This window comes from Chiroxiphia lanceolata, chromosome 1, assembly GCF_009829145.1.
Source record: "Chiroxiphia lanceolata isolate bChiLan1 chromosome 1, bChiLan1.pri, whole genome shotgun sequence".
NCBI lineage: Eukaryota > Metazoa > Chordata > Aves > Passeriformes > Pipridae > Chiroxiphia > Chiroxiphia lanceolata.
This window is the reverse complement of record NC_045637.1, coordinates 88539265-88564865: the sequence shown is the minus strand read 5'-3', so window position 1 is coordinate 88564865 and position 25601 is coordinate 88539265. Positions and strand designations below refer to the sequence as shown.

Sequence of the window (25601 nt, the reverse complement as noted above, 5' to 3'; positions counted from 1 at the left end):
TGCTGCGCATCTGAAGGACACCACAGGTTTGGACCTATTGTTCCAGATTTATTAAATCACAGACGTTCTCCAGTGGCCAGAAGACCAGAAGTCTGGCTCAGTGGCCAGAAGACCAGTGCTTGTAGCTTGAATCTTGTTTTTTTGCTGAAGATTTGAAGTCATCAGGACTCCATTTTTCCAGCCCGTATGAAAGACAGAGTTTCTTTTTTGTGATAAGATCCATGCCTGGAAAGCTCCCCAGGCAGCCACTAGGCCCCAACATGGCAGCAAGGGTGTTTGGAGAAGTCAGCCCACCACCTGAATCCCAGCTCATGCCAAACCACCGCCTTACCCCCAGCCCCAGACCCCTGGATGACACCATGGCTGTCCCTGACACCACCCTGCTCACCAGGACAGGTGTGTCTGAGAGCACTTGGGAGGCTGGGGGTGTTGGAGGCTCCTCATCAATGTCAAGGTCAGCACCAGAAGAGCAGTGCTTGAAGATTGAATTGAGGTTTTAGCTGTCATTTTAAAGCCACCAGGATCCAGACAGTCTGAGTTGCCAGGCAAGAGACGATTTCACTGCTGTCTGTCTGCAAGGGCTGAAGGGCTGTCACCAAAAGAAACAGAGCTGAGATAAACCCCTGTGTCTGCAGAGGCCCCCAGACATCCCCTCCAGCCCATGTTCCCCACTCACTGCTGCAGATCTCATCCACATAGGCATGCTTTGGTCCCTCAGCTGCTGCGTGGCCACCTCTAGGCAAAAAGCTCTGTCAGCCCCTGTTCCCCAGTGTGCTCCCAGCAGCACAACCCCTGGCCCTGCCCTCCTCTCCCTCAGCAAGGATGACCCCAGGAACCACCAGTAGCTCATGGGGGTAGAACTGAGCAAGGTGGCCACCAAGCCCACCTGTGTGAGCAGAGGTGGCAGAGGGAGGCCGAGGCCCAGCATGCAGCAGCTGGAGATCGAGCAGCCCCAGGGCTGCACCTCCCTGTCAGTGCAGGAGCAGGGACGGGGGCCAGGTTGCCCAAAGAGGGTCCCAGGGACAGGGGCTCACCAATGAACCTGATGGCCACTTCTTACAGAGTGGTCTCAGGGTCCTCGAGGTACATCAGGCCCTGACACAGGCACTCTTCAGCCCTGCTCCTGTCCTTCCCTAGCTGGAGAGAGCACAAGGACTTGGGCATGTCACAGAGCCCCCCAGTTGGCTGCAGCAGTCCCTCCTGCCAGCACTCACTGTTGCTGAGAGCCCTCTCTCCCACTGGGTGCAGGGAAGGGAGAGGGGCCTGGAGATGAGCCCTTGGGGCTCTGTTCTTGGAGGACAGAAACTGGGGTGCAGCTCCAGGCTGTGGGCTCTGGGCTGCAGCAAGGCAGGTAAGGCAACCCTTACCCAGTCTGCTCCTTGGCACTTTTCCTTAGCAAGCACTCACCAATCCTCTATGTTTGCTGTGTCTGCACCAGGTCTTTGAGCTCCCTCCACCTCAGGAGCTCTGCAGCAGCAAGAAGCCCTTCTTTGGCAGCCTGCATATCAACAGAAGCTGTGAGATGGCACCATGGCTGGCAAAGGAGACCTCTTGACTTTGTTCCTGGGGTGATCCTGCCCTTAGGAAGCTGGGGCATGCCCTTGACAAAGCATCTGGGTGTCTCTCAGGGACAGCCCTGGAGAACAGGGACTGAGGCTAGAAGCCCTGGCTCTCGAGGTGGCCCAGAAGCCATGTCAGGGACAGCAGGAAAGCCTGTGGGGATGTGCCTGTTCAGGCTTTGGTGGCCACAGGCTGCTGACAAGACCTACTGGAGCCATAGGGTAGGTGTTGGAAATGGCCATGCCAGCTTCTCCATCCCTGCTCACGCTGGTTCTGTGGGAACCTTTCCCACAGATTGTGCTGGGGAAGGGCTGCCCACTGCCAGCAGCCCTTGCCCTGTTGCCTTGGCCCCACAGGGAGGGTCAGCCCACCCCTCTCTGTGACAGTGCTCAGCCTTGAAATCTGTATCTTGGCCTCCCTGGAGGGCTGGCTGCTCATGGGAAAGAGCAGCGGGACCAGTGCACTCCATATACAGTTCTTCATAGAATCATAGAATCATAGAATCGATTGGGTTGGAAAAGACCTCCGAGATCATCGAGTCCAACCCTTGGTCCAAATCCAGTCCATTTACTAGATCATGGTACTCAGTGCCACGTCCAATCTGCGTTTAAAAATCTCCAGGGATGGTGAATCCACCACCTCTCTGGGCAGCCCATTCCAATGCCTGATTACTCTCTCTGTAAAGAATTTTCTCCTGATATCCAACTTAAATTTCCCCTGGCGGAGCTTAAGCCCGTGCCCCCTTGTCCTATTGCTGAGTGCCTGAGAGAAGAGACCAACCCCCACCTGGCTAGAACTTCCCTTCAGGTAGTTATAGACGGTGATGAGGTCACCTCTGAGCCTGCTCTTCTATAGGCTAAACAACCCCAGCTCCCTCAGCCTCTACCCATAGGACTTATGCTCCAGTCCCTTCACCAACCTTGTTGCTCTTCTCTGGACCCACTCCAGCACCTCAATATCCTTCCTGAACTGAGGGGCCCAGAGCTGAACACAATACTCAAGGTGTGGCCTCACCAACGCAGAGTACAGGGGAAGGATCACTTCCCTGGTCCTGCTGGCCACGCTATTTTTGATACAGGACAAGATCCCATTGGCCTTCTTGGCCACCTGGGCAAACTGTTGGCTCATGTTGAGCTTCCTGTCAATTAGTACCCCCAGGTCCCTTTCTGCCTGGCTGCTTTCCAGCCACTCTGTGCCCAGCCTGTAGCGCTGCATGGGGTTGTTGTGGCCAAAGTGCAGGACCCGGCACTTGGCTTTATTGAACTTAATCCCATTGGAATCAGTCCATCTCTCAAGTCTATCCAGATCCCTCTGCAGAGCCCTCCTGCCTTCCACCAGGTCGACACTCCCTCCCAATTTGGTGTCATCAGCAAATTTGCTGCTGATGGACTCTTTTTGTTCCTCACCACCACTGACCCCCTGTGGTCTCTGAAGAGGCAGATTGAGAACTCTCGGATCTCACTGCTCTCCTGGCAGGAAGGAGGAAAGGTGAGCTTCAGAAACAGTGGCCACCTGCCCACAGTGCAGGAGGGTTGTGATCCTGGCTGAGGGAGATGCTCACAGTCAGATTCCAGAGCAGGGAGAAGTAGCACTGGGCTGCAAGGCCCAGAAGCCACAAGAGCCCAGGGAAGTAGAGCCTACTCCAAGTGCTCCTCACAGGGCTGGGCTGCAGAGCTGGAGAAGTTTGTCTTTCTGTGATTATGCAAGTCCTGAGTGTCTTTGGCTGCACCAGCAGGTTGTCCCTGTGACATGGAGAACAGTGAACAGTACACACCTGGACTCTAGTCTGTCTTGCTGTGAAATCATTCCAAAGGAGAAGAGCTGTTTGCATACAGTTCAGTTACATGATATTAAACCATTAACTTTGTTTGACTAAAAGCAAAAATAAACAGAGAGTACTTCTACTTTTATGATTTCCAGTTAGTTTACTGATATTTTTAGTAGGTTTCCCAGTGTTAAACTTACCCTCTGCTCTGTCAGACAGTGAATGCAACTACTGAAAGGCCAGCAGACTAGGGTGAACATGTAGAATAACCACTATTGGTAGGCTATAGCAGAAATGAAGCCAGCACGTAACAGAGCAGCCTTTTCTCCAGGCCAAACACTCTCAGCTTCATCATCAGCCACTCCTCATCAGACTTGTGTTCCAGACCCTTTCCCAGCTCCGTTGCTCTTCTCTGGACATGCTCCAGCACCTCGATGTCTTTCTTGTAGTGAGTGGCCCAAGCATAATTGACTGCCAGACTGTATACTAAAAAACCCTTATTGTGTCCGTATCTGCTGAAAATTAGTATGTCTCCAATGGATTTAGTGGAACCTGCAAGTCCAGTTCATTATAATTCAGATCGAAAATATGATAATATGAGAATTATAATATTTTATTTTACTCATCTGCCTGAGTATTTCTCCTTCCTCTTTGGTACATTTAGTGCCCTTCTACTGACAACCATAATTCCCCATGCCAGCTATCATAACTTCAAAGGAGCTTCATAATGTTGCAGTGACAACTCAGAAGAAATACTTGTAAAACTGTCTGGTAGCTTGTTTCTAGATTTGTTCTTCCTGAAGAATACTCCACTGTCCCCACCTTTCAGAATCAAAGAGAATAGTTCTAAGATGACATGGGACCTCTGGGAGACAGAGGACAGAGATGGGGCTGACCAGTTCAGGATGCACCTCCAAGGGGAGAGCAAGGCAATTAGTAACTATAATGAAGCTGGAGAAGGGTCTGGCAGTGAGAGTGCCATCTTTGAGAACACAGGAAAGGTTTTTGATGTAGCCTGGCACAAACTTGCAAGGGGAAGACAGCTGTGCATAGATGGCCAGACTGCAGGCACAACCCCCATCAGTCACTAAGAGCAAGGAGGGCAGATGGAGATAGTGCCCTGGCAAGGTGAGCCTGGGACCATGTTCCTCCCTGGGTGATCATCAGGGCCTTATTGTGTATGGAGATCTCCACTTGAACTTGGCTGCCAAGAGTTACCCTACACACAACTTTGGTTGTATGTTATAATAGCAGAAATTTATTACTTCATCCCCCTTGGGATTACTGTGCACCAGAAGCAGAGCTGCAGTTTGTGGTCTGAGAACAGTGTTTGCTTTATTTCAAGTGCAAAGGATGTGCTTCATAGTAACTAGAAGCGACTGGTTCAAAATTCTTTAAGCCTTCTGTTTAACAGAAAGGACTGATGAGTGTGCTCTGCCCATTGCTTTGGTTCCTCCAAAATACAGAACAAGTCCCTGTTCCCTAGTCAAAATAACCTTGGAGACTGAAAATGGCAGTCACAGCATTTGCCTTCCCTAGGGGGCCCTGACTTGCTGCAAAAATGCCACCACTGAAACAACACAAGGCCATCCAACATCGGAAAAGCAACACAGGATTTCATACACAGAAAAATTCGAGAAACTCACTTTCAGCTGAGATCACTTCAGACCTTACCATCCTCCAAACTAAATGCACAATAGACTTCCTTGATGTTTAATATTTCCATGATTATTTTTTAAGATGAAAGTCCCACAGCACCAGAAATCCCCTCCATCCCATGCAGACAAACCAACAAACCTACCAAGCTCTTTCTCCCACAAACTGGGAATTAATTATTATACTTAGTCCTGTGTTTGGGAAATGCTCACTCTGATAGTGAAGGTATCTGTATGGATAAGCAGACAGATTGGAGCTAGATTGAAGCTGTTCAGAAAGTTTAAAACCTCTCTTCTGATTGGCTTATCCTGCAGGTTGATGTGCCACTGCTTGAACTTCATGTAGATCATAACATGGCAGCAGAGGAAACCTGCTGTGAAGTTCCTGGGGTGGTGAGCTGACTGATTGTTAATAAGACATCTTTGGGGCTTCTTTTCCCTGAGGTTTTAAATAAATTTATTTGCCTAGTTTTCACTGTTGTTTTTTCCTTCACCTCTTCCTTACAGGAATATGAGCAGGCAACTTTCTTGCTTTATGGATTTGTAAATAGGGAAATTAGACACACATATTTTTTACCACTTGGTACATACAAGGGAAGTGTATATTAAGTATTACTTAAATGAGCCAAGTTTAGCCTAGCTATTCTCTACTTACTTGCTTTTCTTGTTGCATATTTGTTCCCTTTCCCACAAGGATGTTTGTTTGGGATCTATGGAAACTCCCAGAAGATTGGAACACTATTTTTAAGAGAACCAGGTCGTACCAGTCCTCCTGGTAAGGAGGACAAACATTTATGGCATAAAGTAGAACAAGTCTCTAACAATGCATGAAACATTAGGGGGTTGCAAGACTGTATTACTCATTTGCTTAAAAAATTGAGTTTGTTTGAAAATGTTAAAGGACTAAGGCAGAAAACTGGTCCCACTGGAACCAGTAGTCAGTTCCCTGTTCTTTTTGTAGAACCAGAACTTTGTCCTAGATCTCCAGGAGGCAAAGCCTCTCTTCTTACAGCTGCAAATCAAAGTACTTCTAATTCTTCTTAATTTACCTAAGATTATAAAGAGGTGTGGTTACCCTGATTGGGATCTGTATTTATATCCAAGTGTAAATTTCAGCTCTAAGGCCACTGCAAATTTAAATTTTGGAAAAAAGATGCTTTTTCTAGTCTCTGAATATTTTTCTTTCTTAACTCTTGACAGGCACATTAACTTTTACTCATAGTGATGCACACTGGGTTGGGAGAATGAGTCATAAATATCAAAGACAGCAAAATATTAGTATGTTATATATTGTTCTGTAATTCCAATATCATAGGGAGGACAACCATGTTGTCACATCTAGGAATAGCAAATAATGTTTATCTGTTGGATGTTTAGAAATAACATAATTTTTTTCATACTCTAACTTTATTCCAAATATAAAAGCCAGTATCTTGCATTTGAACTGCATCTAACAAAAAGTGATAGGGTCTGCTAATAATGTGAAATGTATGAAATGCTAAGAATGGCTGTAAGAAAATAGAAATTGCAAGAAATCAGTGATTGTAGTAAAAATTACATTTTTGACACTGCTGCCCATTTCTCCATCCCACAACCCTCACATCTCTCTAACATCTTCATTGACTTTTATCTGGACAGCTTTTAATCCAAAATTCTTTCTTTGTTTAGGTATTATCAGACTGTCATCCTTATCTTCTGACGGGTAGTACTAAAAAGGAAAGTGGTGGCTTGGCTGAACAAGAACATCCACAACTAACATATCAGATATAATTCTTACACAGCTTCTCTTTGAAATACTACAGGATCATTATGGATTAAGATAGATGCTTTCTTTTGCTATTTATTTCCCTTCCCAACAAAATGCTTTTAGACCAGTCTAATACACAGATATACATAAAATCATAAGGCATATGGTATGTATGAGTTATTGCAAAGCATACCACCAAGTGTTGTAGAACTACCTTTTATCACTTTCATTTAGCACTTTCATCCTTTTGCCGTCTTTCAGGACTACTCATGGTACCAGAATATCAGCTTGAAAGTTATTTCACCTTGTCTGTGATATGCCTGCTCCAGAATTACCAGTTAGTACTAGTTTTATACTTGACAGGTTATCTCAGAGCCAGTAGGCTCTGAAAAATCCTCTGGCTACTCAGGACCTATGGTAAATAATCAGGATCCTTGAACAACACACCTAATTACAAAGCATATACCAGTTGCTGTGTTCTTTTGTTCCCTTCCTTAAATATTATCTTTTTTCATTATCAGATACCAGGTTCCAGGGATTAGGCACAGCAGTTAGCGGAACTTCAATAGCTTTGGATCTGTGTAATTCCGAAAGAGAGAGAGACATTTTACCACACATTACACGGGCTTAAAAACTTCTTGCTTGTATTAAAAAGATCCACATGAATAAGGGTTGGTTTTTCTGAAGAAAAAGGTAAAGTTGATTCTAAAGGTGGGAAAGCAAATATTCTGCATTGCCTCATATCTCACCTTTTATACGAAGCTTCATTTATTTAATTAGCACATAGCAATCTCACCCTTGTTTACGTGTCTTGCTCACTTGCAAATTCCTGTCCTATATTTAGATTGCGGCGTTCCCTGACGCTATCTTTTGTTAGTTGTTTTGATGAAGCCAAGCAGCACAGCACTCTGGTAGTTCACTGAACCTTCTCAAAGTTAGTTTTGATGCATTCATGCTCAGTAAGGAAAAGTAATACCTGACCGTATTGTGTGTACTGTGATGCTGAGAAATGATTGAATTGATTCAATGTGTCTATTTTTAAATGCCTGAATTTTCCGATTTTCCAACACAAGGAGATCCCAGCTTGCCAGGTCTAAACCAAAACATGATGTGATACACAATTATTACCCTGCATTTTTACATTGTTTGCTGGAAGCAGCTAGGTAAGGATCAGTGTAATCTTACTGCTCATTCAAAACCCAATAGTAATAGCTGACTTTGCATTCCAGAATGGTATTGATCGGAGTGAGGGAGATGGTTGCTCTTGTGCTAGAAAGAAGGTATGAAATATCAGCCTAATTGCAATTTGCAATTATGAGATTTGATCTTGTTGCTGTGTATGTAGGAAATAAAGGTCCAAAAAATGAGTATTCTCAATACTAACATTTCACTACAGATAGACATGTAATCATTATACCTTCTGAAAATATTATCCTTAAGATAAATTTCAGTTCAAACACCAGTATCTTCTCTATGCAAGTGACAATCTTCATGTTTACCACCTTCCACCAGTTTAATGCATTGAGACACATCACAGCTCATTAAGTAACTATTATAGCCACTGGGACCCACTACAGCTCCTATATATTCTCTTTAGGTGTAGCTTACAGTCACCAGAGCCAATCCTAAATACCCACCATTCCTGAGCAGCTATACTTTTCTTTTTTTTGAATCATTTGTTTCCAGCAGCATCTGTTTTCTGCTCAGGCTATATTAGGAAAGTCAGCTAAAGTCAGCAAAAGCAGGATGAATGCAGGATTTATCCCAGTGCTGGTACTCCCAAAAGGTGTAGACAGGTCCAATACATTCTAGACTGCACCACTGTAACAAAAATGCTTTTACAAGTTACTATTTCTGCTCAGTCATTGAAATACCTTTCCCCAGAATGAGTCCTCCCAGTTCCAGCAGGACTGACACTCAAGCACCTAGAAGATTGCAAAAATTAGGCTTAAGGAAGTATTCAGTGATTTTCAGTAGGCTTAGCTGAAAGACTAGAACTACCAAAACCTGTCTACTCTTTAAGGTTGCTATTTCTGCACAAATTACTTAGAAAGGACACAGAGCACTTTAGCAATCTCACTTGGTTAGCTAAAGGACAGGATTCAAATATACAGCTACATGGTAGACAGAAACACTGTAACCTTGAGATTATTTTTTCATTACTGTAAAAATTAAGGAAATTACTACTCTACAGGATGATTAGTCCTGACTGTGGCTTTTGCAAAACATTTTCTAATGCTTATTATTCATAGGATCACAATCTTTTTGATGTTGTATACTGTGTACCATGCAAAATTTCAGGCAACTCAATTACAGCATCATCCCTTTAATTTTGCTAGAGTTAAGGTTACACAGGAGGTATGGGAGAGGTTGGAGAAGGTGAGCATATAATATATAAAACAAGGTCATTTTGTGTTTGGGCCTACCTCATTGGTTCTGCCAATGATACCGGAAATTTCTGTAAAAGCAAATGTAATTTTTTAAGTGATTTTTAGGAATTCACGATGAAAACATTTTACCCTACTTTTTCCTTTTTTGAAGATTGCCAGCATCCTTGCTGTGAAGCAGCACCTTATTCTTACTCCTGGGAGGACTTAATTGCAATACTTGGGCTTCTCTGCATTACGGTGTGCAGATGACGACACTTCCCTGAAAGACTAACAGGATATTCTCTTGAGGGGAGCATGAGCTGGAGAAGGAGCAAACTGTTCCATACATCGTTCAAGTGGCCTAAAAATCAAAGTTATACACTTGAGCCCAAAGATGTCTAACTAAAAGCATACAAGCAGAACACAATGGGTAAACTTCCTAGTCTATACTGGAAATAACTATCTAGTGGTATCAAAGCAGATTACTGGAGAGCATTAAATTCACTTAGATATACAAACAATAGTAAATAAATCTTCTGAAACACTAAGATAGATTGAGCAAGATGAGGAACCTTATTTGGAGTGCTTTGTTATTTCCAGAGTGATGAAGGGTACGTGGTATCTCAGGAGGGAATGGCAGACCAGGGAAGCATGTGAGTTAGGGTTCGCTTCAAAATGCTAATGAATCCAGTTTGCAGGTACAAAAAGCTTACCCTGGCAAAGATTTCATTGTTTGCTCAGTGTCCCTTGGAGATCACAGCACTAGGACTAAGACAGGATCCTTGAGTTCCAACAGTCAATACAGTGTGGCTGGAACATTAAATCAGTTTTAGTACTCACAGTAACTGGGACATAGAAAAGAAAAAAAAAAAAGAAATAAAATTATAGCAGAAACTAGCATCTTCCAGAACTTTACCTTTCAACAGTACACAATGGACTTCACTGCAAAAAGATTTGCCAAAAATCTAAAATTGGCTAAAGAACTCCAGATGATTCCTACAGCCTGATTTTTTACTATGATTGCACCAAGAGACTTGCCACGCAATACAGTAATATCCTTGGCTATGGCTGCTGCCTTCTAAGCTTCTCCCATCCTGCTAGTCAGGGTTGCTGTAAAAATGAACTAGAAATAGTTATTTTATTGTTCCTCCAGAACTAAAAAATAAATAAAAGTTTCATAACTCATGATGAGTCCAGCTTAATAACTCCCCTAAGATTCACCTTGACTGCATAATGAGATTGTATCAAAGTCTATTGCCACTAACTGCCCTTTTCTAGAGGTGAATGATCCCAAATGTTTTCAACTACCTTGGTAGGAGGTAAGAATGAACAATGTCAAACACGCTCCCCAGGAAGACTGGCCTTTACTGAGTTACATAGCACAATCCACATCATCAGTGGTGGAGCTTGGGTCCCTCTTTTAGGACCCAGTGTGGTACAAATACACATGTGGCAGTGTGTGTCTATCCATGTGCCAGTATAGTAGGAGGCAGCAATTTCTTATTTTTAATTTTTTTTTTTTCACTTCTTTAACTGTCATTTCCAGTTTGCTGCAAAGCCTAGCAGGAAAGACAACAGTCTGGAGGGAGGCTGGCAGACAGCAGGAAGATGCCATTGTGCTAAAGCCTAATGATACCTTCTCAGGCAAACACACAACTACAATCTTCTTGTGAATGATATGGATATCTGGAGTGTGGCTGGGACAAAGGGAAGGGTCACCTTCCTGCTACAATGCAGAGTCCTACTTATCCTTAGAGCAGATGTGCAGCAGTCACAGCTCAACAAAGTTCAATGAGAATTGTCAGCTGAAGGTGTTTCCGAGGTTTCTAGTGGGAGGGGAAAGCCTTGTTTGTAGGAGCTGCTTTTGTTTCCAGAAGGAGGCAGGAAAGAAAAATCTTCATCGATATTTCTGGAGACCTGCTTACCAAAACTTTGGGAGAGTTCAAGATCCAAGGCAGAATTTGACCTAAAGATACAGATATTTCAAATATTGAAATTAAAGACCAGAAAAGCAGAGAAATCTCAGAAAATCTGCTCAAAAAATGACCTCTAGAAGGAAGATAAGCCAAATCTACCATGAGAGGAGGGGGGGTTGGTGGGGGTGGTGGTGAAGGGGGCAAGGTAGAGGGGAGAAAGAAAGCAAACTTACAAACCTCTCAGCAAGCATATGTAAAAAAGTAAAGTAATACACTATTAATGTTAAGTAAAATCTACACTACCAATGTTAAGTAAAATCTACACTACTAATGTTAAGTAAAATCAAGCAGATGTGTAACTGACCTTTTTAAGCAGCTTCTGTGCACATTAGTAGAGAACTCAAGATGCAGATTGATATTGTATATCCTCCAGAAGAGGTCTGGTTAACTGAGAACTGAAAATAGTTCTTGCTTGACTTGTGAATATATGTAAAATGTCCATGGATGTAAATAGAGCTTAATTCAAAATACAATGGGTAATCTTTGCTTGCTGGGAACTTGAGAGTCGTAATTTAGCTAGTAGCCTGTGATTGCCCTCATACCACTTCCCACATGCACCTATAGGAAATAAAATCAATTTTATATCACTGGCATTTTTCACCTCCTGGACTTGCTCCTTTCTCAGCCACTGCATCAGCAAGTGGTGATGGTTTACTCTCATATCTAACAGTTATGTCCACCACAAAGGCCTGACCTGCCTTGAAAAATATCAGGTCAGGTTTATATAATTAATTCTTTTGATCTTTTAAAAGTGACTCCTGAAATATTACCCATTCTTTAGCTTTCTCTGCCAATACTTCACACAATTGGTTGTGCCTCTTTTACCTAGTAATGTGTGAGTGAGTCTCACTCTGCTCAAGAACACCAACAGTTCTTAATTTGTGTCCTCCCTACCCCTTGCTAGAAATGTGGGGTAGATGTTAGGTTCCTTGTAACACAGTGATGAACTTTCTGTGAGAAATGCCCCAATGATGCTTAATCCAGTTGCTACTAATTTTATCCTTTCCAAAGTTAGTAATCTCACAGCCCTGGGAAAGCAACTTGGTCCCAGTCAAAAATTCCTACATTTGCCAGTCTCAAGGCATTGGAAAGATGAGCTTTGGAGAAGGTATCTCCCATCCCAAGACTAGTTCCTAACCGCTCATGAATTCCAAGATCACCATGACTGTTCTGGGGTGCCAAATCAAGGGTTCGTAGGTACGTGGCTTTCACATTGGCTTGGCCTACTAAGTACATCAGTCATAGAATATTGTATCCCTTCAAGATGCCCACTTTGTCAAATGGCTTCAGTAGAGTCTGCTAATCTGCTTTTACCATCCATTCAGTTTTCCTAGTAGGTGCAGTTTAGATATTCCAACCCATGGGTCTATATACAGGTATATCCAGCTATTTTTCAGAACTATCTGGATCAATCATACTGAGGAGTGTTCCATTTATTGTACATGCCAGACAGTCACTGTTCATGTAAGAGTCATTCACAGACTGAATATAAAGCCATGGCACTTCTCCCCTCGTGTTTTGAGGTCAGATCACAAAAGACCTCTAAAACTTCAATATTTTCTGCATTCCATTCCAAGATTTATTTAATAGAACCAAGTTATCTGCTAAGGCCGATGTCAAATTTGTCTAAAAACAGTGGGACCCACACCCTTCCTCTTCCAACTTGTATAACAGAGGGTCCACAGATAAGTTGAATAAATTTGAAAACATTAGATTGTAATCTCTAATAGCATCCTGAAAGAAATGAAAGCTCTAAAGTTCCCAGGCTATAGATAAATGCATTCCTCCTACTCTTTTCCATACACATCCCACCAATTAGTTGCCAAAAAACCTAACAATGTCAGATCAATTACAACCATTTCAAAACATGCTAAATGCCATGAGCAGTCTCACAAGTGAAAACAAAAAAAACCACAAAAAACTAGAGAGGTTTTAAGTTTTTCCTGATATTTCCTAAATGCAAATATTTATAGAAAAATTTTAACATTGAACTAAATTCAATAATGAAGTTTTAAAAATAAAGCAATATGAAAATTGGATTATGTTTTTAAACTCCTTAGCTCAGCCAAGCACTATCCCAGTTCTATCCTTACTTCCTTGTAAAAAACTATGCAATACTTTGTTTTCATAGGAGAAAAAAAATACAATAAAGAACAAGCACATTACTCTTGGCCTACTTTAAAAAAAAACCCCTGCAATATTTTTAAAAAGAGAAATCTGGTCTACCTGTACTTAATGGTGAGCCTGGCCCCAGAGGATCTATGAGATTTTCTGGAGTGAACAGGGGAAATCAGGTAGGAATCCAAAAGCCCCTTTGTCAGTTCACAAAGCAGAGTTATACAATGGCCAGATGTGCTTCTCCTCTTATTTTGTGTCCTGCAAAAGACAAAGAGGTAAAAGGGCAATTTGGGCAGAGGTGTCTCTGGTTTAGATGGATGCCATGGTCTTGGAGGTAATGTATACATTGAATGACAGCCACCTCTAATTAAATAGACACAATTAGGTTAAAATCTGGACTTGATGACCTTAGAGGTCTTTTCTAACCTCAGTGATTCTATGATTTGCATGGAGGGTGCTGCACATACTGGGGAATTTAAGAGAAAGCATGTCTTCCCCCCGTGCTTTGCTGCTCATTTTCCACTGACCTCCTAATCCTCACCATTTGCTTGTGTTACTGATACTTCTCTGAAGCATGTGCTGGACTTGGATCCTCCTCAAATTTTACACTAGTACATTTTCACCCCATCTCATGGAATCACTCCTGGTCAAAGCAGCATGAGCAGATGACTTTGTGGCGCACAGTGGAGAGTTCACTCTTACAGAATATTTTCTTTATACAGACTTGCTTTCCCCTTTCAGGGTCCCATGGATATCCCATGGCTGCCTGAGACAGGCAGCCAGGCAAAACACAGCCCCCGAACACAGCTGCCACTTTGGGTATCCAGCAGTCCCTTGTTCACCAGGTGCACTTGGACTGTGTGAAGCAAACAACTGTATTACATACTTTCCCAACAGAACAGGAATCTACAGAGAGGTCAGCCACTTAAACATCTCATGTATTAATAGATGGATGTTCAACTCTCCTAAAGTAGCCTCTCAGTGGATTAATGCTACCATAAAATATTTTGCTGATAAACTACTAAAGCTGGAACTGGCTCTGACAGATAACGAATGGAGCCCCAAATATTGCTTTTTCCTTATAGAATGATGCAGATATAAATGTACCAATTGTGTATTTGATGTAACTGAGGACAAAAAATATTTAAACCCCATCACAAATACATAATCATTAAACGCCAAGCTATTGAACACAGGACACAGAGAAGCAGAGGGGCTAGGCACAGCCTGCATTGTGGGGCTCAGGGTCTCATACTGTTTGGGCAAAAAAGTATTTTCGAGTATAACATTATCCTGAGAGAATTATACATGTAAATTCTGCTCCTCTCAAAACAGCCGAGATTCACAGAAACTCCAACAAGGTAAATAATCCTCAGATTATTATAATCCTTCCAGATTTATATTATAAAATCATATAAAAATTGGAACAAATCCAGAACAAAAACCAACCAAACCCCACCCTCTGTGTAAATACTTATAATTTAGTAATAATTGAAACATTTTTTATACAAAGTCCTATTTTTGCTATTCTGTGAATCTCCCCACCCCCTTCCGTATTCATAAGGTTAGGCTATTAATTAACCGTGGCATGTGTACATTCCTAAATAGCCTAAGACAGACAAAACTCTGTCTTGAGCACTGCTGGATTGTGCAAACCATATGGTGCTTTACACACTTTGGGGCCTAAGCAGTAGTTATTTCCCAGCTTCAAAACGAAGGACAGCAAATTCACAACATCAAGGCCATTAAATCAGTCAATAAAACTCCTGTAAATAAATTTCAATCCTTCTCGGAACAAAGCCCAATTCTCTTAGGAGTTGAGCCTGCTAATGACTGAACCGTCCCCAGCCACAGCAGCCAAGTCAGCACACTGGGCAACCATTCACCATTGAAGAGAGTGAGCATCACCTACCCTGAGGCACAGGGAGGAAGTAGGAGACAGAAAATTCAGAGGAGTGACTGGAAACTACAAGGCTGCTGATGAGCACACTCAGCCCAGCACTCCTCCCAGCACAGGGAAGCGCTCACTGCTACGGGCTGGACCAACAAGTTCATTCAGGCTTTTCAATACCAAGGAATTACTGTCTCAGCAGCAGAGATCATCCAAAGTTGCCAGTCTTTCTTTTTAGAATCCATGAATAGAGTTCATTCCACCTGGGGTGCAAAAGAGTAACAGATCCTATGAACACCCAGCCCCAAATCCACAGCAGCAGCCCCACACTCGTTTCTGTGCCCCAGCTACATCACACCATAACAAATCACAGCCTGCCTGCTCTTCAAACCCTAGGCAAGGCTCTCCTATCTCAAAAACACTGAGCACTGAGAAGACAAACACAGTCTCCTCAGCTCTGCAACAGTGGCCCCCTGGATGTGCTCACCTGTCATGCTTCTGTCTGCCGGACCTATCCACAGGGTTGCAAGTGCCCAACCTCAGCTCTGGAAATGAGAGATTCTTCCAAAGCTCCTTCCTCAGCACCGCTTTATGGCGGAGGAAAACTCCCAACTCATCTCTTTAGTATCCCATGCCAGCAGTGTCTTGCCCCACCTGCTGCCTACTCTGGCTCAGCTGCTACTCAGGCCCTGGGCACCTGAGTCTCCTGCTTCTCTGGCTGTATAAAGCCACCACTAATGCCACACAAGCAGCTGCTGATGGAGCGTACGCAAGGTGAAAGCACTGTCATCATAATTTCTGTGAGATTACCTCATATTTCAGTCACCGTGACAGGACAAAAGGTTGATTGAGCAGTTAGAAATGTGGGTATTATGTAAGGATGGAGCTTTAAACAACCTAAAAGAGATGCCAGGAGTGACCTGAGCAGAAAAACATAAGCCCAGTCTGCTGTGAAGTGTGCAGGATTTCTCAACCCATGCAAACTGCAGGGGTGCATGCGCCCAACAGTGGACTTCCCTTCAGTAATGACCAGTTTTGCTTTTTCTGTAGACCGCAGGAACCTCATAGTCATTTAAAACTGCAGAGACAGACTGGGATTAAAGAAAACTGATTTTTTTACAGGATTGTTTCTCCCTAGCAATCAGAAAGCTGTTCGGACATTGACTCTTCCTCTATGATAGAGCTGTAGAGAGAAATCTCTGAAACTGTGGAGTTTCCTAGGAGACAGGAGGTACTTTCTCACCTACTTTCCAACATTGACTTCTACCAGTCCATTTAATTTCTTAGTCCAGTAACTGAGGATACTTTATATATGGCAGAGATTTTATACACAGTTCTTATCTTCAGAAAACACTGAAAACGCTTCTCAGGCTAAAGGGTAAACTTTATCCAGAGAGAGCAGGATCAAAACCTGTGCTATTCCTTACTGCACAAAAGAAATGTGCTACCAAAAAATTAGGCAGCATCATTAACAGTGACTAGCATTTATGCCCATCAGCTTCTTTCTATCTATAGCAACTGATCAAATTCATAGAGTACGTACATGGTACAGGACTAAAAGCAGGTATGTGCTTTAAACTACTTAAAGGAGGAATTTATTTCAGCTACTGGCAAATCATACTAATAGTTTTGTCATTAAAGCACTGTATGAGCAGTTGTATAAAACCATACTAAATTCTTGTATGTGATCAATGGCTCTGCTGAGAACATAATGCTTACCCAGAGGTATCTGCACTGTGTGCCAAAGGGGAGAGGACAACATATACAAGTCATTTTCCACACTGGCTAAGGAACATTAATTAGAGCTAAGTAGCTTCAAATCACTTTTGTGTCCTCTAACACTGTGGTCATTTCGTCCTGCTCTGGTTTCTCATCTGAGGAACTTTCTCAGCTCTGGATAAAAGGAACCAGCAGGCTGCCAACAGCCTACATAGAAGTGAGGACAAGAAGATATCATGCAAATGCTGATATCCTATTGCTATTTTCTCAGCCTAGGCTTTTGGGAGCCAGGAGAAGAGGAGGAAGGACATTACAGGAGGTGATTGTTCAGGTTTTGAAAGATGCTCCTGTGCATCTTTCATACTGGCCAGCTAAGCCAGTCAGTTCTTTGTTTTGCTCAAGTAACATCAATGTGTAAGAGAGAATCTGACTCAGTCCCTTGCAGCTGGATGACAAGAAGAAGAAACATGCTTCTGATCATCATCATCATTATCAAGTCTATAAACAGCTGTGCAAACAGGCTTTCTGCTTCTGGGGCATAGTTTCCATTATTGGTGCTATCTTCCTTTTCCTACTGAAAATACAGAATCAGAAGTCCACATTCATAAAAGTGATGTCTCAGCATCACGAAAAATAATGTGCCTGTACATTCTTTACAACAAAGCTAGTGTTTGCTACTTTTAAAAATGGTTCTTTCTTTAACCTGCACCTCCAAGAATGTCCACAGATAAACTTAATAAGTACACACCAAATACTTTAAAACTTCAGAAGTTTATTGCCGAGAAGAGGTCACATGGTGCGTTTAGATTTTATTTTTTTTGTTACAGGGAAATCAAGCAAAACAGTAGAAAATGTATATGGGTAACAGTAAAACAAAAGCCCAGTCCAATAACAGCCCTTTATATCCACCAAGCTATACTTCAGAAAATGAGTAGCCAAACATAAAGAAGTAGAGTATCTGAAAGACAGTTTCATGTTTATGGTATAGATTCTAAACCAATATTAAGGGCATTTTCTATCCACATTGTTAATATCTTTTTCTTCATAATAGCAAATTGAAAAAGGTCTATGTGGAAAAAAATTAACTACTGCAAGATTTTCAAACCTCAGTTATCACCTTATGGATTGATAGCTATGGATAACAGGAGAAGGCACGACACAGTATTTAAAATATACAGAGACCTATTAAAATCCAAACTCTAAACGGAAATCAGAACTGAAACTCAAAATTCACAAATATTACTTTTGCATTCCCTAATCTGCAAGTTTGCATTCAAGCATTTTACAGCTTTTTCAGAAGAGAAGTGTAACACACCCAGAAAAGGCTTCAAGCTTTTGCTTTGGGAGACTTTGTTGATGTTTTTTTTTTCTTCTTGGAAAGGAGATATAGAATAACCTAACTGATAATAAAATGCAGACACATCCCCTCACTTGTTATTAGCGCCCAATAGACCCACTGCTGAAGGTTGAGTATGAATAAGAATATGAAGAACTTGCTGATGCATCAAAACTTCCTCTCCTAGACCCACTGCGTGAGCCTGAACGTGAGCCAGAGCGAGAGCCAGAGCGAGAGCCGGGTGCAGAGGAGACATTGTAGGGACTGGATATGCCTTTAGAGGAAACAGAGGCTGCTTCCAAGAGTTTAAGCCCTGTGATGTCTTCCACCATTGACCGATTCATTGCATCTTTGTAGGATATTTTCAGCTTGGTTTTTGGGCAGGTCAGAATTTTGGGATAGCTGTTGGTGTCTTGTAATTTCTGGGCAGCGCGACCATCAATCAATCCGTTTCTAATGGCTTCTTCAGTGCTTATTCTTCCACGCACTTCTGGGTCCACAAGACCTCCAGTGAGGTACTGGAATTCAAGGAACCGCTGCCCAGCCTCATAAGGCAGCCATTTTTCCTTCACTGCTTCAGCTGCAGACATCCTCTTCCGTCCTCCCTTTATGCCTTCAAACCCTATGAAGGCCTTCTGGGCTGGTTTGAGACGTGTGGCCATATCCTGATCAATGATGCCTTGAGCAGTGGCTTCTTGAAGCGAAAGCCTCTGGCCGGTAGTAGGGCATATTATGCCCCCTGTGCAGGCCTGGGCTTCGAGTAACCGCTGCCCGGTGATGCTATCCACAATGCCCCGCTGTATAGCTTCTGAAATGGAGATTTTCTCCAAGTTTTCTGTGTCAAATATGGCTGCAATAGGACTGCACTCATCTGGGGTCTCTGAGAAAGAACCGCTTCTTATCAATGAAGAAGAACTCCTGACACTCAGCACTGTGGGAGACCGAGTCACTGACTCATGCCGAAACACCTCATCAGTGCCGTTACGGCAGGAAATCATGTCTGCAAACTGCGTTAGGCTTAAACTGCCAGAACGGTACTGGTCAAAAAACTTCCTCTCCACCAGACCTTTATCAATAGCATCTTGGATGTCATATTGGCTACCTGTTTTTCTGTCAACAAGGACAACTCTGCTGCTGCCATCTGATCCCGTAATAGTTATTTCTTCCCACTCGCACTCCTGCTCAGCTAGTTCTGTATAGGTGTCATAATCTATGAGGCCTTTGCTGTATGCCTCCTGCACAGACATTTCCCTGTTTGTTTCTGGATCTACAATGACAACCCTGCGCTTCCTAAGGGTGTTCTTCTGTGAGGTGTGCACCACTTTCTTCTTCTCTCTCAGGGGTAGAAGGCAGAGCCCTGTTGCATCATCCTTTATGCATCTTTCTTTCAGTTGCAAGTAGGTCAAGTTTTCCTCTGTATTGGGATCAAAGAACCCTTTGGTGTCATCACTTGGGTCACTAAGGATCTGGTTGAGCTCTTCATTGAAGTAGCCGCGTTTGTAGGCTGTCTCTACTGGTAAGCGGTAGCTCTCTTTGGGGTCAATGATTCCTCCAGTAGCAATCTGGGCCTCCAGCAGACGAATACCATGGCCTCTCTCTATGAGCTCTTTGTTCATTGCTTGGAACAGAGAAATGATGTTTCCAGTTTCTGGGTCTTTGTACCCAGTGACAGCTCTTTCAGCAGAGAGAAGTTTCTCTTTAAATTCAATTCCAACAAGGCCTCTTTTGTAAGCCTCCTCGACTGGCAGCCTCACATTGCTGACAGGATCCACTATGAACCCTGTGGCCGCCTGGGCTTCTAGGAGTTCAAGGGCTGTCCCTGGCCTAACCAAACCTATTTTCATAGCTTGGTAAATTCCAAGTTTCTCTTTAGTAGCCTCATTATAGATACCAGCTATACAGCTAGAGCCCTGAAGGAAATCAATAATTCTCTCGCTCACTTCTTCTACTGTAATTGCACCTCTTTCCAAGTCATTCCTTGTTGATTCCTTGATTATTCCAGCCTCAAGCAGTGCATCTGCTGAGACGGGCTGCCTGATCCCTTGGAAGGACATACTCCTCTTCTGCACCGGAAGGAGGAGCAGACCAGTGTGTGGTTCAATCCTGCATTTTTCCTTCAGCTGCATGTAAGTGACTGCCTTTTTGGTGGTGGGATCAATGAAGTTCTTTGCACTGCCTTGGCAGTTGTTTAGTAACCTGTAGAGGTCTTTGTCAATCAACCCACGAGATAAAGCTATATCTTTGGGTAGGAAAACACTGTTGACAGGATCAACAATCCCTCCTACAGCCAGCTGGGCTTCCAGCAGACGAATCCCAGTTTCTCTGTCAACCAAATTTTTCTTGATGGCTTCAGATACTGGCACGGTTTTGCCTGAGAAAGGATCTTTAAAACCTGTAATAGCCTTTTCTGCTGTATAGATTTGTTCTCTGTCATCAAAGTCGATCAGATCTCTGGCAATAGCACTGTCCACGGTTAACATCTCATTCCGGTGCGGGTCTATCACACCTCCTGTTGCTGCCTGGGCTTCTAAGAGCAGGACTGCATTTTCTGCTGTAAGCAGCTGATTCCGTTTGGCCTCCACAAAAGAGTACTTCTGTCTGGGTGAAAGCGACACCCCTGCAATAGCTCCTGCCCCTTTGAGGTAGGGTTCAATGTCAGCCGTGACTTCTTCCACTGACCTCTGCCCCTTCAGCAGTTTATCCAGCGTGAGTTTGTCTATCAGTTGACACTCATACAGCTGCATTGCTGTAATCTTCTTCCGCAACCCACTGAACAGCAGTTTGGAGGCATCAATACAAAAGTCTTCCTCAGTCTGCGTAGATCTGTGAGACCCATATGGGCGTTGCTTCAGTTTCTCAATCTCTCTTTGCAGCCTGAGACGCTCGGACTCCAGCTCTGACTGGTTTTTGACAGTGGTTTCTTCCAGTCTGCACCGGTATCTCTCCTCAATCCGTTTGATTTCCATCTGCAGCCTTTCAATCTCGCTCCTCAGGCTATTCTTCTCCCTCTCACTCTTCTCTCTTTCACATTGGATCTTCCTTATCGATTCCTCTGTTCGGGAGTGTTGGCTCTTCCACTGATTGAGGTCATTCAGTATTTGTTGCTTCTCACTTTCCAGGCGTTGCTTCAAACGTGACTCTGATTCCAGGGTAACTTTCAAACGGTTCAGCTCCTCTTCTAATCTCTGCAGCCTGGCTTTGTCTTGCTCCAAAGCACTCATTTTTATCAGCAGGGTTTCTCTTTCTTGCATAATGTGACTATACTGATTTTTGGATTCTTGAATCCTATTGGATGCCTACAATTGTGAAGAAGAAATAAACCAAGAAAGGATGGTTAGAGTTTATACTGCTTAGAGTTATGTCCTCCACTTACAATGCTCTTCAGCCTGTCATTTAACCTGCAGCAAGCTGCCACTGGAAAACATTCTAGTCACAGCAGTGCCTTACCCAAGACCATAGATACACTTAAACCAGAGAAGGTACATTATCCCTTCACTGACAGTGTCTCTAATACCACCTGAGACTTGGAGACTCCATTCTGTTATCCATAGCCTTGATTTTCTGCTGATTTAGTTCTCTCTTTATAACTTTTTGATACTACTCACAGTACACCAACAAATACATAGAGCATTCAAGACTAACTAATAGTCTGATGCTCAGCAGACATGCCCTGGCAGTCCTACTAACCTGGGTGAATTTCTATGGGCTGAGGACTGGTCATACATGGATAAAAAGGAAATATATTACTTGATTTTTGCTTTCCTGTTAGTTTCATATGTTACTCCAAACAACTTTACCTGTGTTGCTTTACGTTTTAATTCACATAATGTCTTCATTTCTGTACACCCATACACAAATACCCACAAGCATGCATATTTGTATGCAGTCCATATTAAACTGAATACAAGCTTATCTGTTTGTAACACATGCATATATATATATATGCACAGATGTTATATAATCCTAAAAGTTAGTACTATTTAGAAACCATTATTAAGATTTTTAAAATAAAGGAAAGAAAAACTGAATAAAGGAAAGAATAACTGGGAATGGGAATGAGAAAAGGGGAAAATATAAGAAAAAACAAAGAAACATTTTCACAAGTGCTCACTTGTATGTGTTTAAAGAGTACCTCTTTGAACAAGAAACCATGCAGAATAAAATACGAAAAATATTTTCTTTAACTTGTTTATGTTGTCACCTAGAGTTTTAGAAATAAGGGCCAATTGTAAAATTTGCAAATGCCCTTGGTGAATTAGGAACATAAATCCCCAAAACAGTCAATGAAATGTAGGCTTTAAGTACTTTAGGTACAGCTGACAACATGATCTTTAATCCTCACTTGTAGTCACCACCTTACCCAGCTAAGCAGCACTTTGACAGCTTGTTGGTTCTGGGGTTTTTAGCCAGTTTAGTTTGTGACAGCACTCAGGTCAGCCTCAAAGGACTGCTTTAACCCATCCTGTCAGAAACACCCTGTGGAAGCACACAGTCAGCAGGGGATGATTAAAGCACAGTTGTACTCCATTTACTCTCATCTTCCCCTAGGATGGTTTGGTGGAGGCTGGCACGGAGCCCATGTTTCTCCTGGGGCAAGGGCTGAAGGCAAGGCTTGGCTAGATGATAAGACAGCTTATGGATCCCTAGAACTTCCAGGGAGTAAAGAGGCTAAGGAAGCAGCCAAATCCTGCCATTTCTATTTAAAAATTAATAAGAGAAAGTCATAAAGGGAATGTTAATCACAAGTGCAGTGACTTTAAACAGCAAAGGGTGAATTAATTTGTTCAAATGGACACTGCAATTAATTATATAGCTGAGAGACAGTAAAGCTGGGATCAAAATATATTTGAATACCTCTAGAGCTTGCTTTTGGAATTTTTCAATTTCCTGTCTCAATTTTTCCCTTTCTTTCTGTAAATCATTAATCAACCCCTGAAGTTCCAGGGTTTGCTTGCTGCTCATCTGAAGCTGATTCTTTAGTTCAGCAATGGTGGTATTTTTCTCATCAACTTCACTTCTGACCATTCTGAGATCATCGTACTCCAATCTAGCATTTCGCAGCTCTTCCTCCAGTAACAAGTGTTCCTTTGTTAGGTTCTCGGTAAGAGACTGAAGCCTTTCGATTTCTATTTTGCACTCATTCAAGGCTTTGCTTTTTTCCTCAGAGGTTTTCTGTAAGTGCTCATATCGTAGGTGAGCCTGTTTTAATTGCTCCTGTTCTTGGACCAACTGACGACGTAAAGTCTCAATATCGGATGTGTATTTTCTTATCTCCTCCATGTATCTTTGCTTCTCTCTCACATGACCATCTAATACTTCTCTTTGGTGTCTAAGGTCATCTTCATTTCTCTTCTTTACAATAGATACTTCCTCTATCTGCTGTGTAAGATTAGTTATTTTAACTGATTGGTCTCTGAGAGATCTCCTCATGCCTTCTACTTCCTCCTCCAATTTCTTCCTCCTGGATGTCTCCTCCATTAAATTTTTATTCTGTCTGCAAAGTTCCTCCTCCAACTTATGTTTCTGGATCTGCAAGTCTTTCACAGTGCTCTGGAACTTTGCAGTTTCTTGATCCCTGCCTTTTTTCTCTTGTGAAACTCTTTCATAGTCAATTTTCAGTCTGGCCAGTTCCTGTTCTTGGATCCTCAGCTTGTTAATTGTCTCCGTAGCACTCGTGTTTGCTTTCTGCAGGTCAAACTGGACTCTTTTTAACTGACTGTTTTCATCCTCCACTTCTTTCCTCTGACTTGTTTCTACATCCAACAACTTTCTCAGCCTTTCAATCTCTTTGTTTCTTTCCTTAATGGTCTTAGAAGCATCATCAAGTGACTGCTTGTACCGCATGCTTTCATCAGAGTGCCTCTGAATAACTTGTTTTAGCTCAATCTCCAGCTGCTGTTTCTTCTGAGAAAGCTCTGAGCCAGCTGCCTTCTGCTGCTGAGCATTCTCTTCTATTTTCCGAAGATTATCTGTTGTCTGACTTATTGTATTCTTCAGTCTCCTAATTTCCTCACACAAATTCCTATTTTCTCTCATGGCATTATCAAGCTGTGTTCTATAATTATTTGTCTCCTCTTCCTTTTGCATGGTGACCTGGTGAATTGTGTTCTTTGTGATATTAATCTCAGTTTCATATTTGTTCTTTAAACTAATAATTTCCTCATCATAACTGTTTCTTACCTTAGCCAATTCATTTTCAAGTTCCCATCGGCTTTTAGCCTCTTCCTGAAGCTGAAGCTTTAGCCTTTCCAGCTCCTTAGTTTTATCCTGAATAGTTGAGGCAGCCTCCTCAAGAGCCTGTTTGTATCTTGAGTTGTCTTCACCACGAAGCTGAATGATCTGTTTCAGCTCCAGCTCTAACTGATGCTTTTGCTGTGACACCTCAGAACTGCAAGCTTTCTGCTGAAGAGCATCTTCTTCTGCCCTCCGCCGTTGATCTGTCGTTTGCAGAATGGCATCATTCAGCCTCACAATCTCATCCTTAAGGTCTCTGTTGTCTCTTGTCAGTCTGTCAACCTGGGCTCTGAGGCCTTTGGCATCATCATCTTTCTGTGCAGCTATCTGCTGGATTGTGGTCTTCTTAATATTAATTTCTGTTTCATACTTGTTCTTTAAATTACTCATCTCCTCGCTAAACTGGTTTCTTACCTTAGCCAGCTCATTTTCATATTCCCTCTTCCGTGTGCCTTCGTCCTGAAGAAGAACCCTTAATCTTTCTATCTCGTACTCCTTCTCCTTGATGACCTTCTCAGACTCTAACTTTTGCCAACCAAGGCTGTCTTTCTCATTTTGTCTTGTTTTTTGCAGCTGGTCATAGTCATTCTTCTGCTGCTCATATCTATCCTCCAGCAACTTCCTTTTCCTTTTCTCATCTTCAGTCTCATAAGTCAACCTGGTTATTCTGTCATTTAGATCCTTTATTTGGGCATAGCATTTGTCCAGGTTTTGCTTAGCAGAATTTCCATCCATTTCAGCTTGTCTTTTCATCTCCTCCAAACTCATCAGCTTTGCCTTGAGCTGAGAAATATCCATCTGGTACTTCTGCAGATTTTGCTCCAGGAATTTATGTTTGTTGCTTGTCTCTGAATTTGAATCCCTAGCAAGCCTGAGTTCTTCTTCCAGAAGTTCAATTTTGGTGTTTTTCATCTGCAACATGATAGCAGAAAGACAAACAAACAGGAAAACTCACATAAATGCTTGTGACAACTGTTGCAAAATCATCACATGCAATACAATATACAATATGTATTTGTAACACTGACAACTTGAAAGTATTTTTTTCACTCCTTCAATGACAGCTAAAAATCCTTTTTTATTTAATGTCATCAAGACACATTCTGGAATCCTTATTTATTCAGAGTCAAACCTTATTCAGAAAAAAGCACTTTCAGAGGGGAAATGATACTTCATAAGGGGAGGGAGATGCAATACAGAGAGTAAAATCTGGTGTACCAAAAGTTCACTG

General features: G+C 42.5%; 1 protein-coding gene and 1 long non-coding RNA gene across 4 annotated transcripts in view; both read right to left on the bottom strand.

Moving 5' to 3' along the window:
• Positions 1–515: 515 nt before the first annotated feature.
• Positions 516–1345, bottom strand: LOC116787856. Its single transcript, XR_004357473.1, has 3 exons — positions 1035–1345; positions 677–735; positions 516–589 (listed from the first exon to the last, which is right to left on the bottom strand). It is a non-coding gene; the product is annotated as an uncharacterized LOC116787856 (long non-coding RNA).
• Positions 1346–17555: 16210 nt separating this feature from the next.
• DSP (desmoplakin) overlaps positions 17556–25601 on the bottom strand; it is a 38787-nt gene continuing 30741 nt past the window's right edge. Inside the window, exons 23-24 of one of the 3 annotated variants that reach the window (XM_032699374.1) lie at positions 22991–25282; positions 17556–21432 (exon numbers count right to left, since the gene is read on the bottom strand). In XM_032699374.1, the coding sequence (XP_032555265.1) occupies positions 18238–21432; positions 22991–25282 (5487 nt within the window). In that variant the 3' untranslated portion in view covers positions 17556–18237. The remainder of the gene's footprint in view (positions 21433–22990; positions 25283–25601) is intronic. The other 2 variants (XM_032699380.1, XM_032699388.1) reach the window with 2 other exon arrangements.